The sequence below is a fragment of the Sphaerodactylus townsendi genome, linkage group LG04 (genome assembly GCF_021028975.2).
Source record: "Sphaerodactylus townsendi isolate TG3544 linkage group LG04, MPM_Stown_v2.3, whole genome shotgun sequence".
Taxonomy (NCBI): domain Eukaryota; kingdom Metazoa; phylum Chordata; class Lepidosauria; order Squamata; family Sphaerodactylidae; genus Sphaerodactylus; species Sphaerodactylus townsendi.
The window spans coordinates 42,023,897-42,037,628 of record NC_059428.1 but is presented as its reverse complement, the minus strand read 5'-3'; the positions used below and the strand labels follow the sequence as shown (position 1 = coordinate 42,037,628).

Sequence of the window (13,732 nt, the reverse complement as noted above, 5' to 3'; positions counted from 1 at the left end):
TGGGCTATATATTGATTAGCTGCCCGCATTCCTCCATTTTTTAATTAAAATACCAGGACGTTTTAAGAAAATTCCGCCACTTGCCACATAACGAATCTTTAATAAAGCCACCGGTGCTGCAGTCCTGCGTGACTGACTGGGATTGAACTCTACGGAGTACAATGGGAATTAATGACGTCAGGATAAATTACGCATTGATTACGAAGCTGATTTTTTTAAAGCGGAGTTTTCATTTAGGAATAGCATTCCTGTTGATAGGATTATCTTTGCCCTTCCTTCAAGGAATTTAGAGTGCTCATTTTGGCCTTAGAAGTCTTGCAGGTGGGCCAGGCTAAGAAGAAATGACTGGCAGTGGCACAAAAAGGGAGCTAATAGAAGAAGGGGGGGGGTCCATAACTTTGGACCCCACTTTTCAGGGTCCATAACTTTGGACCCCCTAAACCAAACTTCACCAAACCTGGGTGGTATCATCAGGAGAGTCTCCTAAAGATCCCTGAAAGTTTGGTGCTGCTAGCTTAACAATTGCACCCCTGACAGCAGGCACTCCCCACATTTCCCCAGATTCTCCTTTTAAATCCACCCCTTTGGCATGGATTTAAAGGGAGTCTCTGAGGTCCCCAGTTTAAACATTGAAAGTGATGCTACTTCAGGGTGGGGGAGAATCCACCCCAAAACAGCATCACTTTCAATGTTTTAACTGGGGACACCAGATTCTCCCTTTAAGGTGGATTTAAAAGGAGAATCTGGACTCCCTAAACACTATTGAAAGTGATGCTGTTTGGGATTCCAGTATCACAGCGGCTGTGCATGGGTGTGTATATGTGTGTAAAACTCATATTTTGCACTGGGCTTCATTTCCCCTAGCTACACCTCTGCCTGAAGGGAGGGCAAAAGGGACTGCCGGCTGCAAGCCCAGCCCGTGGTAGGGGGCAGGGCAGGGGAGTCTGCCATCCCTGGCCTGGGAGAGGTGCTTGTATAAGCACTGAGGCTGGAGGTGGCCTTGGGGAGGCGTGGCCCACCACAGGGATGATTGGGGGTGTGGCCCTGCCCCCCAAACCTACCCAATAAAAAATCTATCCCTCAGAACTCCCTCAGCCCCACCAACCTCACAAGGAGTCTCTTGTGAAAAGAGGAAGAGAAAGGAGTTTGTAAGACCCTTTGCATCTCCTTACAGGAGAGACCCGGGGGGGGGGGGGGGGGGGGAGATTGATTATAAATCCAAACTCTTCTTGTGTAAAGCCCCAACATTATAAGAGATGTTAAAGATTTTTTAAAGTCTATTTCATAACTTCAATACTTTACATGTCCATGCAGTGCAGAAGTGTAATTCTCATTCTGAGTCACACTTCAGTATTTTCTTTAAGCTGAAGTATACAAAGTGGAAATCACTATAAACAAGCTGTATCAGGGCAATGGAAGTATGTTTTATTAATTTGGGAGATGTTTATAAATATAGCTTCTTACAAAGGAGACAATAAAACTATAACTCCTAACCAAATCAGCATTTATTTTCAACATTTATGTCACAATATTTACATTTATGTAATTCCTTTATCAGTCTATTTGTAATTTACTAGAAAATCTGTACTATTGGACAACTGTTTAACATCTGTCCAACAACTGTTTGAAGTAGCCACAGATCATAGTACCAGTACTCACTAGCTGGCCCTAGCATGACATCTGAAAAACAGCTGATTTATCAGTTGGTCTACACTTGTAATATAGCATAACAAGTACTCCAAAAAAAATGACACATGCATTTTGCTGAGATTGGGGCTTCCCACAGACTTGGACCTTTTTTCAAGCCATGAAAGTTATAGCTATTGGCATCATTTTTTTTCCTGATCTCATCTCAAAGGTATTATTTTAGACTATATTTTGCCTTTTGCCCTCTTGTAACTAGCAGTAGGATGTCGCAGAAATGCCAGTCTTTGCTTACATGGTCATACTTTGATATGATTAAGAGCAAAGAAGGTATTAGAGAAGGTATTAGAGAAGGTATTTGTTGATTCCATGGACAAGCATCACTCATTTCAGTGAGTGTATTGAAGAACATGATTAAATTAATTCCACTGATTTAAATGCAATTAAGAAACATCAGAAATATTTCAGAGGCTTGCAAATTTCAGATGGGGCAAGTGGCTTTAATGCAAATGTTCAACTCAAAAAAATTCTCAACCCATTTTCAAGTCAGAACCAGAGTTCTTTAAATTCGGGCTTCATTCAAAACAGGATCTACTTCTAGTGGCACTTTCTGAGAAACTAACTTACTTTGCGGGGAGGGGGAAGGAAAATAATAACCAACAATGAGCAAGAGCTTGTTGAATGCAGGCTAGGCTATATCAGCTGTTACTTCCTTGCAGTGTTTATGAGAACTGCAGTACTTTTCACCTTATAATTTTCTTAACCTCTTAATTCCAAACTATAATTTCAATCCATTCTGATTGGAAAAGATAACCAGGAATACTGGAACTGGGACTACAATCCCTATGACAGTGCTGCTTACTCACAAAGGCAAGCACTATTGCTGAATCTGGGTGGGAATGGCATTAGCAAGGGAGGCATCTATTTGTAGCAGGGAGTGCAGGGAGGAGTTGCAAAATCCCTTCTGAGCAACTGCAGAAAGCTCTAAACAAATTTTAAGAGTCCAGATAGGTCATATACACACATGTTTTTCAAGCTGATTACAAGGATGGACTTACTCTATTATTTCTTTAAAGTAATAAAATGCACATCAACCCATTCAAGCTAAATTAAAAACTTGCAGGACTCATAACTTGGTGAGCAACCTATTAAGATTAATCTTCCCACCACTTTCTCTGGATTTGCCGTGTAAAGGAATTCTTTGCAAACTGGTTGCATGCCTTTCCTTGGTCAGTCATCTTCATTTTCTTCCCAATGGTGAATTGATGCTTTGAATACAAGGCAGGGTCCACAAAACCTGAATGCTTTCTTTTTGGAACAAACTGCAAAGCTTTCATCCAGTCCCCAGTATCTCTCAGAGTCGTTAAGATTGCCATCATTTGGTCTAAAGTAAGGTTTTTGGCACCTTCCTCCCACTCCAAGTATTGGTCCAAAGGAAGCCGTGCTGTTGCCAAATTCAGCCGTTTTGCTTGGGCGAGAGAGATGCCTTTCTGTATTGACTTGTCAACCAGAGATCCAATTATATAGATTTTATCATGCTCAAACGTTTTCATTATATTAGGGGAATCAGCAGTTAAATAGACAAGCTGATCTTGTGGGAAGACTTCAACATGACTCTTTTCTGTCACTGTCACAAACAACTTATCCCATGCTTCTCCATAGCGTTTGATAAACATTTTGTGATAAGGACCATCTGTTTTGAGATTACAATAATGCAAGTGAAATGGATCCATAGCTTTACGATTGATCCCTTCAGATTCCATCATCTGTTTCACTGCATTTTCCATTTCTCTGGGTGACATATAATTTTCATAGGCCATATCAAATACCAGAGGATGACCAAAGATCATAGACTGAGCAGCTCTCCAGTGGAAGAAAGTGTCCTCAGACCTGGACCAAAACTTCATCAAAAATGTATTCCTTGGCTCACTGCTATTATTTTCATAAGCTTTTCGTTTCTCTTCCTCCCTCACTTGCTTTTGTTTTTCTTGCTTTTCTTTCTGGGTTCTCTTTACACGTTCCTTTATAGCCAAGAATTTCAAATATTTCCTTTTGGAAGTCTTTGTAGGATATTCCATTAAGGTTTTGAATTGTTCTTCACTGATATGTTCTGGAACAGCTTTACCCAACAGTCTCCACATCTCAATAAGTTCCCTAGTAGCTGCTAAATTGGAGTCACTGTCATCCCCTGATGTTTCCTCACTGGTTTCTTCTTGTGGCACAGATCGCATGACATGTTTCCATCCATCCAAATCTAATTTTTCACTGGCTGATGATGAATCCTTATTCAGCAAAGGAGACAAAACAAATGTTCTACAAGTAACGACTTTGCAAGGCTTCATAAAGAATAACCTCCTTTTTATCACATCTTGTACAGCTGAAGAAAATGCTAGTCTTCTAACAGCATGAAACAGATGCTTGTTGAAAATGTTCATGTTTGAAAATGTGGTGTCCAACAGTTACCTGCAACTTTATATAGAAAGACAATTGCAAATTAGCAGACATAAGCAATGATGGAACTGCTTCCAAACTTATCATAAAATATTACAACAGAAATATATATGCCTCTTAATAAGCATCCCCAATTAAAATGCATATTCAGGCCTTGCAATACCTCAAGGAACCATGGATGAAACTCTTTAAGAATGCAGCTAAGACTGCTAGAATGAAGGTAATGGGCTGTAAGAAAGCCATGGCAATTGGCTGTGATGTTTTTGCAAAGCTCTTTGCTGAGACAGTCTCTCAAATACATTGATTTGGATACTGGTGATAATGATAATACAGCTAAGATAAACCCCTTTCCATTCCCTTGCTGGATCACTATGAGCTGGTTACTATGGCGGGAATAGCCAGGATGCTGGAAACTGTGGAACCCACCCCATGTGGATTTGACCAGAATATTTAAAACATGTAAAGTCTCCAACAGCCATCATAAATCAGTCACTGACTTGGCACATTTAATTATGCCTTAAAACAGGCGGCCATTTGCCTATTACTTAAAAAAACACTGCTAAAGAAAAACTGTGGTCAACTATTGCTCTGTCTCCTCTTTTCTAGCATTTTTGCCTTCCTGGGCAAAATGTCAGAAAAAGTGGTTGCAGAGCAACTTCAGGTATTTCTGGATAAATCATCTGTCAGTCTACTTTCAGGCTTGACCTCATGTTATTCAATAGATATGTGAGAAATCATTTCTTGGGAGGAATCATTTGTGGATTTGGCATGGGGGTGCCACCAATATGGTTATGATACCCAGCTCTATATTTCTTTATTCAAATCACATGGTTATGCTGCAGAGTGTCTGAACCAATACCTGTTGTAGTTGAATGGCTAAGAAAGAGTTGGATTAATGTCCCCGCTTTCTCTCCTATAAGGAGACTCAATGGATTTACAATCTCATTCCCCCCCCACCCAGGCACAACAAACACCCTGTGAGGTGAGTGGGGCTGATGGGGCTTGGAAGAACTGTAACTAGCCCAAGGTCACCCAGCTGGCATGTGTTGGAGTGCATAAGCTAATCTAGTTCCTCAAATAAGCCTCCACAGCTCAAGTGGCAGAGTGGGGAATCAAACCTGCTTCTCCAGATTAGAGTGTACCGGTCTTAACCACTATGCCACTCTGGCACAAGATGAAACTGAAGCCGGACTACATGGAGGTAATGCTGACTAGAAAGGCTGAGGCCTAAAGGATATGAAGCTCCCCACTTTTGATGAAGTCCATCTACCCCTTGCTGACTTGGTTAAGACGCTAGGGCAAGGGTCTGCAACTTGCAGTTCTCCATATGTTCAAGGACTACAATTACCATCAGCCCCTGTCAGCATGGCCAAGTCTGCATCTAATTTACTGCTGGAGAAGTAAGCTGCTGCATCTGCAAAAAAGGCATTCTGCCAATTCCACTAAGGTTAAAAGTGGCCCCTACTCTGATTTGTCCGACTTGGCCATATGGATCCACATGAGGCTAGACGACTGTAATGCGCTATGTGTGTGTCAGCTCCTTAAAGACAACTCAGAAAATCCAGTTGGCACAGAACATTGCAGCCTAGCTACAATTGTGTGCTAAGTGGAATCTTCATATTACTGCCACTGTGCAGACACCCCACCGGTTGCTAATCAGTTACTGGGTCCAAATCAGGGTTGCAACAATCACATTAAAAATCTCTAATGATATTGGATCCACAACTCTTATCTCTCTTGCTACAGTCCATTGCGATACCTCAGAGAAAGGCCTTCTGGAGCTGCCACCCTGCAAACAGGTAAAATGGACATCTACCGACTCACATGCATTCTCTGTGGTGGCTTCCACATTATGAAAATGGTTTGCCTGAGGCTAGTAGGAAGGCTTGCCATGCTTGTTTTATAGAAAAATGTGAAAACACAGAATTGTTCAGGGAAGCATTCATGTAGAGGGAGTACAGATGCGGTGCAATGGATCAGCAAGATCCATGACCTATATTAGTGTGATTTTTTTCCCTTTCAGTTCTTCAATCCAATCCCAACTCCACTGCATTACATTGCTTAACTAGGAATCTCTGATATTAAGATTCAAATGTTATCATTTAAATGGAATCATATTTTGTAATTGGTTTATTGATTGACAGAATAGTTCTGTCATACTTGTAATCCACATTGAGCCCCAGTGAGAAAGGCCGTCTATAAGTGAAAATAATTAAGGATTAGGACAGTTAACAGGCAAAATAGTACTATGCTTTAAAGATATTCATAAGAATTTATGCAGATCATGTAGAGGAATGGAAACTCAGCACAGATATTTGAAGAGATGTCTCACAGTTCTTAAGCACATTAATGTGATAAACCCTTGCCTACACAGACCAGTCAGTACAATACCAGCTCGTCCTTTGCAGACATCTTAATTTACAACGGCAGTTTAACAATAATCCATTCCAAAACATGAAGCAAAAATGAAATCATTCCTGAAGGTGGATCATGTGCTTCAAGTTACATGAGATAAAACTACAAATGAAAAAGAAACAAGATGCAGAGAATATCTGAGTTACCTTTTACTTTTTTATTCGGGTCGTTTGCTAGAAGACAGATATATTATCTTGGCTTTGCAAGGCATGGTTCCTAAAAGAAAAATGGCATTTAAAAATAGCTCTATGTGGTTTCAATGACAAATTTAATAGAAATAGAACACAGTGACCTCCCCTTCCTTACAATAAGCTCAGATATACAATATCATAATGAGCGGCTCTCTGAACTACACAGCAGCTACGCATCTTATGTAACTCTTACAAATAATTAGAAAATTCAGCTAATTCACTGTGTGAAAATGTTTTCACATCAAACAATGCAGTCTCCTTTATCCCCACCTATGTCTTTTTCTTTACGAAAATGCTTTGCTTCCTTACTTATTATTAAATAATCACACAATGGATTCTTTATTAATTTGTTTCTCTGTAAATGGATGGAATCAAGGTTCTCTGTCTCTAGCATTAAATTTTACAGATCAACCTACTTATTTACAAAGAGTCTCAATGCAACATACAAACTCATTCACTTCCCTGACTAAAAAGTGCTGTATGTGATTATTCTATATGTAAGGATATTGAATGGTGTGCTGGAAGAAAGTCAGGGGGAACTAATACATAGTGAAATAAATGAAAATGGATGTGCAAAGATAGTAGCCTGCTTTAAAGAGAAGGCTGCCGTATGTTAAGGCATGGATGTTTCATAAGTTGGGAGGCAGTTTGATAATTGTTAATAGTTCTCTATTTCACTGTCCATTCATAATAAAGCAACCAGCTATGTAGCTTATTTACTTAATGTGTTTTTAGCCTTGGCATGTTATTTCTCACCTTGATCCTTTGGATCAAATTAGCATAAACACGTCTGGCTACAAATTAACAATCTCTATGTTGCTTTGTGATCCGTATCTGGCCCTTCCCTTCACATTTTTCCCATTCTCTCACACTTAGCAAACATTAAGACTTTTAGTTTACATGCTATTACCTATTTAAAAAGAATAAGTTGGAGGTCTTTGCGGGAGAGGGAAAAACAAATGGGGATTCAGGCTCCCTAACAGTACAATAGCAGAAGATTGTGGAAGCAGATAAATAGTGTCACAGCCACCTACTTTTACAACTCATATGGTCTAGTGTTGTATTGTAAATACCCTGTAGTGATTAAGTTTGAGTCTACATGAGCAGAAAACTCATGTAGCTCATGAACATGAGTTCATGAACTCAGGAACATGAGTGATACAGTACAGGAGAGGTGCATTTTTATCACCCATTCCCACACCACATGGGGAATGGGACAGGGGATTATTGCTACTTTTTCCTTCAAGCCTAATAAATTCTGCTCCCAGTGACTGAGTTGTATAAGAATCCTTAAAAGACTTAAAAATTCTGAACTAGGAATGAGTGAGTGCAGAGAATTAGTGACAAGAGATTAATTCCTCGCTGGACAAGAATATCCCATTCCAGGACACTTTAAAGGTTGTTAGAAATTCCACTAAGCAAATTCTCTTTCCTGTCTATTTTAAGTTTTTTCTGCTTACACTCAGCCAGTTACAACATTCTATGGCTCCCTGCAGAAGCCAGCATACTAGTGCTAGTTGGGCCATGGTGATGCGGGTGTGTGTTAAGTTAAAACAACATTCAAACGACAGGGGGCTATATTTCCACCTTCTTTGGATGGTCCTATTTTTTGGCTCCACTGGAATACCTGGTACTATCAAGTTGGCAATTAAAAGGAGGGAAGTAAGCTGGCAAATAACCGTTCTACTTAACAAATGACCAGAACTTTTTTCAGGTGATCTATGCAATGCAACGGCCTCATGCGGTCTCTCGCAGCACGCCAAGCAGCTGATGAAATACACTCAGTACTGCCTATGTGTGGGAGTCTCTCTCGGGTCTAAAGCCTACCATTTTGAAAACGTGAACACTAACGGTCTGGTTTCCACTCTCCCATTTCCGAACACTCACCTAAAGAAACTGAAGCCACGCACTTTCTCACACCACGCATGCCAGGGAGCAACCCCGATCACTTTCCGGCCGGAACCTGGAGCCGGGCATTTTCCGGAAGTTACGATCGACTAGATGGCCGCGCACCTCACAAATTACGCCTTGCTGAGGAAACCTTTGAGAGCCGCTGGCGGGGGTTGGCCCTGATAGGAGAGCTACCCCGCCAATCATTCGGCGCTAGAACTGACCGGCCAAGTGGGCGCCGAGGGGAAGCTGTGCGATTGTTCCCTTCCAGTGGTCGTCAGGGGGTTATGCGCATGCGTTAAGATTGTAAGGGGCGCTGTTCGCTTCGCGGGGCTATGTGGGGAGTGTGACTGGCGCTTCCAGTCTGAGTCGTCATGAGCTTCCTGTTACCTAAACTGAGCAGCAAAAAGAAAGTAGACGAGGCCATCAAGAGCGTGGCCGAGAAAGTCCTGGTGCTTCGCTTTGGCAGGGATGAGGATCTTGTCTGTTTACAGCTGGATGATATTGTGAGCAGATGTTTTCTTCTGTTGATCGCCACAGTGGGTGTTTTGCATGTAATTCGTATTTGTCATGCTGTACAGAATTAAACTTTTCCCGAGAATAATTTTCTACCCCCGTCCAATTTTAAAATGTTAAAATGTAGAGTGAAGGGCTTATTTACTCATCCCCCTCTGTGTTCGTTTATGGTTTCTTACAATAAGTTTTCTTTGCCTATACTTCCGTAGGGCATTCACGGAAGAGTTGTACTGAATCTGTTTTGTGGTTTTTTTCTGTGGGTACTGGAAATTTTCGAATTCGAAATTGCTATGGGTGTTTAAACAATGCTAACTACTACTTTTAAAGTATTTATACTGATATAAGCAGCCTTTAAATATGGGGGTAAGCATGCTCAAATTTAGGAGCAAGGCCTATTACACTGTATATGCCTGCCCACAGTAATGAATTCCTAGTTCCATTAGTGTTGTCAAATAACTTCTGTGGGTGGAATAAACTCCAGGCCTTGTTTGTTTGTTTATTCCATTTATACCCCGCCCTACACCAAAGTCCCAGGGCGACTTAGATAATGGAGTTAAAAGCCCCCTTAAAACATACAATCCAAAAACATGTTGGCATATAGCAGAAAAATTGTGAATATTGCAATTCCATGCATTTGATTGGGAGCTGTCCAATTCAAATTGGAACTTGTAATGTGTGTGACAACTGGAGAATTATGCTAGCACAGCTGCCATGGTATAAGTAGAGACTTGTGTCACCACAACAAAACAGAATCAATATAAAATGAATGAAACAGAGTCAAATAAGTGTGTGACAATCCAAGCCATTACCATCTCAGCCTTAATTATACAATCTGACAGCACCAAAGTATACAACCATTATCCTTATGTATTGAAGTTATGCGTCATTTCATGCTCCTCCCCAAACTTCACAAGGCAGTTGCATTGCACTTTTAATTCTCATCTTACTTTCAACAGTTAACTGAAAATTGGTGTAACTATCTTAAGATCCTGCTTCTTATATCAGATATAATATTAACTTTCCTTCTAAAATTTTTGCAGCTTTCAAAAACAGCTCATGACTTAAGTAAAATGGCTACAATTTATTTGGTGGATGTAAACAAGGTGCCAGTATACACCCAGTACTTTGACATCAGTTATATTCCATCGACAGTCTTCTTCTTCAATGGGCAGCATATGAAAGTGGATTATGGGTAAGTAGCTTTGTATGTGTTTATTCCAACTACTGGCAACCCTGCTTAGTATCAAAGAGGTCATTTATGATGCTTAGACACATAGAAGCCCAGTGGCAAAATTGGAAGAGGTGTGATTTATTATAAGAGTAATATTGTCGCTATTCAAAATAGTTTAACCCATAACTTGACTAAATAAAATAATTCTGGAAGAGCAGTATATGTGTCTCTGTGTACACACACACAATGTATATGGAGCAGCAATAAATAGTAAGAGTAACTAGACCACTTCTTTACAAATAAAACTAACACATTTGTATTTTCTTTGGTTTAGCAGAGGGAACGCTGGGAGGCACAGTGGAGAAATTGTGTCTAAAGATGTTTTTCTCATACTTTTAGAGCTGGAGGTATCCCACTGAAATTGATTGGCTGTAGATTCAGGACAGACGAAAGAGAATGTTTCATACAGCAAAAAAATAAATATGGAATTTATTGCCATAAATATGACCACTGATTATAAAAGGGGAGTAGACAAATTCCAAGATGTTAGATTTATCAATAGCTATTGGCCCTGATAGCTTTATGGAAGGAACATCATGCTTCAGAGGCAAGATGCCTGTAGCTAACCGTTGTGTTACGTGCTTTCTAGAAGCATTGGGTTGGACATTTCCAAAAACAGGATGATGGGCTACATGGACATTTGGTCAGATCCACCAGGGCTGTTCTTAGGAGTGTCCTGACTCCTTAAAAGGCTAACCAATTACTGATTGGACTGGTGAAGAGAATGAGGTGCAACCTGTCTTACTTCTGCCAATAATTCATTAAGTGGCCTTAGGCAAGTCACTTCTACTCACTCCTACCCCAGCAATATGGAAATAATACTGACTAATCTTACAGGGCTGTTTTATAAAGATTACATCAAGATCGTGTGTTTAAAGAATTTTGAAGAGCAAACCATAAAGTGTTCATCACATTTTGAGTCATAAGCGTTTCGGAATATAAACTGCGTATTAATAATCACGTCACTTGCTTTTCTTTCTTCCATAGATCACCAGATCATACTAAATTCATTGGAAGTTTCAAAACAAAACAAGACTTCATAGATTTGATTGAAGTGATTTACCGTGGAGCAATGCGTGGAAAACTCATTGTCCAAAGTCCAATTGATCCTAAGAATATTCCTAAATTTGACCTCCTGTACCAGGACATTTAATGATCAAATGGGAATGAATAGACCTTGGAATATGAACATCAGAAGAATGATGATGATGATGATGATTTATTATATTTATAAACTTATAAACAAAACCTTCAAATGTGTAACATTTGAGGCCACAGGAGAGAAAATATTGACTTTTTATCCTCAGCATCATATTGGTCACTATCGGCAGGCAGATATTCTGTCATGAGTTAACTGCAGTAGCTATTCTCAATGTTAGCTTAATATATTAGGAGTAAAACTTGTAAAGTAAAAGAACCTGTTATAAGGTGGTTTCAAATAAATACTTCCAGGCTATTTCTGCACAGTCATCTAATTTTTAAAATGTTGCTTTTTTCAACATTAAAGTAGACCTATTAACTGGGGTGAATTTCTTAGCAATCCAGTGAGCATCACCATGAACAAACCTTACCTGAAACTGCATTAGAAGAGGCACAGACTCTCCACAGTCAGTCTCCAGCGTCAACCAATCACCTTGCTCTCTCATCCCCCATTTACACCCTTATTTCTACAACTTACCTCTCATTTCAAAGAAACACACATTTTAAATCATTATCCCGCACCCCCTTCAGCAATGCAGATGTATACCACCAAAAAGGGTGGTGTAAGTCTTTTACGCCTTTGTGCTTTCCTGGGATAGAAAGAAGTTTCTCCTTCTCCCTCAATGCCTGCACCACTATTGCCTCTTTAGAAGCAGTGGTGGAAGTGTCCCCAGTCGTTGCTCAAAGGAACCCCTTCCTTGGATTGTGTTGTTAGGCTAACCTTAACTTCAAACTAGATATTTTGCACACCATGGGCAGCCACTGTGATGCTGGAATCCACCCCCAAACAGCATCACTTTCAATGGTGTTTAAACTAGGGAGCCCAGATTCTCCTTTTAAATTCACCTTAAAGGGAGAATCTGGAGTCCCCAGTTAAAACAACATTGAAAGTGATGCTGTTTTGGGGTGGATTACCCCCCACCCTGAAACAGCATCACTTTCAATGTTTAAGGTAGAGACCTCAGATTCTCCTTTTAAATTCACCTTAAAGGGAGAATCTGGAGTCCCCAGTTAAAACAACATTGAAAGTGATGCTGTTTTGGGGTGGATTACTCCCCACCCTGAAACAGCAACACTTTCAATGTTTAAACTAGAGACCTCAGATTCTCCCTTTAAATCCATGCCAAAGGGGGTGGATTTAAAAGGAGAATCTGGGGAAATTTGGAAGGTGCCTGCTGTCAGGCGTGCAATTGTTAAACTAGCAGCACCAAAATTTCAGGGTATCTTTAGGAGACTCTCCTGATGATACCACCCAGGTTTGGTGAAGTTTGGTTCAGGGGATCCAAAGATATGGACCCTGAAAGGTGTAGCCCCATCTTCTATTGGCTCCCATTGGAAACAGTGGGGGATGGGGGCACCCCCTTTGGGAGTCCATAACTTTGGACCCACTGAACCAAACCTCACCAACCCTAGGTGGTATCATCAGGAGAGTCTCCCAACAAATCCCTGAAATTTTGGTGTTACTAGGTCGGCAACTTTTACCACCCAAAGAGCCCTTTGGACCTGTTTCCCACAGCCCCGAAGATCTACCGAGCCAGAGAGGCCTCCAGTTTGGCCCCTCCGCTCCCCTTTCCTTTCAGCACTGGGAGGCGGAGGTGCTGGGCAGGGAAACCTCCTCTGCCTGACGGAGCAGGCAGCTGCCTGCTCCATGGGGCAGAGGGGGGATGGCGGCTTTGGTCTGCCTAGTGCCGCTGCCTCTCATGCCAGGCAGGGAAACCCACTCTGCCTGACAAAGCAGGCAGCTGCCTGCTTTGTGGGGCAGAGGGGGATGGCAGCTGTGGGGTGGCAGAGGGGGGATGGTGGCTGCTCTGGAGGGACACTCCCATGCTACCCTCCAACCTCCAGGCTATGCAGAGCTGCAGTATAAGGCTGAAAGAGACGCAGGTTGCAGACCCCTGTGCTAGCCTAAAAACTGCGCCCCTTGCAGGCCAAAAACCGAAAACCACACTAAAAAATACAAAAAACCCACAAACGGGGGCGGAGCTTCAGACATGCAATGGGGGGGTTGAACCCGAGAAACCCCTCCCTTACCTATGTCCTTGGATTCACATGAGACAGGGCTATATTGATGAGGGCAACTGGTTGAGTTCACCCTTGCACCCTTTTGTGGCAACAGAAATGTGATAGGATGCCATCTGATTGTTGTTGTTTTACAGGTTTACACAATATTTTTCACAGAAAACTGCCATAAACC

The 13,732-nt window shown here is 41.2% G+C and overlaps 2 protein-coding genes across 3 annotated transcripts; one reads left to right on the top strand and one right to left on the bottom strand.

Moving 5' to 3' along the window:
- Nucleotides 1-1,487: 1,487 nt before the first annotated feature.
- TRMT10C (tRNA methyltransferase 10C, mitochondrial RNase P subunit) lies at nt 1,488-8,725 on the bottom strand. The gene is made up of 3 exons (XM_048494563.1): nt 8,589-8,725; nt 6,657-6,726; nt 1,488-4,113 (listed from the first exon to the last, which is right to left on the bottom strand). The coding sequence occupies exon 3, from the start codon at nt 4,077-4,079 to the stop codon at nt 2,799-2,801; it is 1,281 nt and encodes a 426-aa protein (XP_048350520.1). The 5' UTR covers nt 4,080-4,113; nt 6,657-6,726; nt 8,589-8,725; the 3' UTR covers nt 1,488-2,798.
- Nucleotides 8,726-8,815: 90 nt separating this feature from the next.
- TXNL4B (thioredoxin like 4B) lies at nt 8,816-11,794 on the top strand. Of its 2 annotated transcripts, XR_007244319.1 has the most exons (4): nt 8,816-9,097; nt 10,148-10,299; nt 11,326-11,542; nt 11,578-11,794. XR_007244319.1 is itself a non-coding variant. In XM_048494564.1 (3 exons), the coding sequence occupies exons 1-3, from the start codon at nt 8,966-8,968 to the stop codon at nt 11,489-11,491; spliced, it is 450 nt and encodes a 149-aa protein (XP_048350521.1). In that variant the 5' UTR covers nt 8,816-8,965; the 3' UTR covers nt 11,492-11,794. The 2 variants fall into 2 exon arrangements, 1 of the variants encoding a protein (XP_048350521.1); XM_048494564.1 differs by having other exon boundaries at nt 11,326-11,794.
- The last annotated feature ends 1,938 nt before the right edge of the window (nt 11,795-13,732 follow it).

What these genes read in the sequence shown, in the direction of transcription:
- TRMT10C (XM_048494563.1), bottom strand. Translation starts at nt 4,079, where the DNA reads ATGAACATTTTCAACAAGCATCTGTTTCATGCTGTTAGAAGACTAGCA.
- TXNL4B (XM_048494564.1), top strand. Translation starts at nt 8,966, where the DNA reads ATGAGCTTCCTGTTACCTAAACTGAGCAGCAAAAAGAAAGTAGACGAG. An exon ending in GTTTACAGCTGGATGATATT is followed by an intron (nt 9,098 to 10,147) that starts GTGAGCAGATGT and finishes AAATTTTTGCAG; the next exon opens with CTTTCAAAAACAGCTCATGA. An exon ending in CATATGAAAGTGGATTATGG is followed by an intron (nt 10,300 to 11,325) that starts GTAAGTAGCTTT and finishes TTTCTTCCATAG; the next exon opens with ATCACCAGATCATACTAAAT.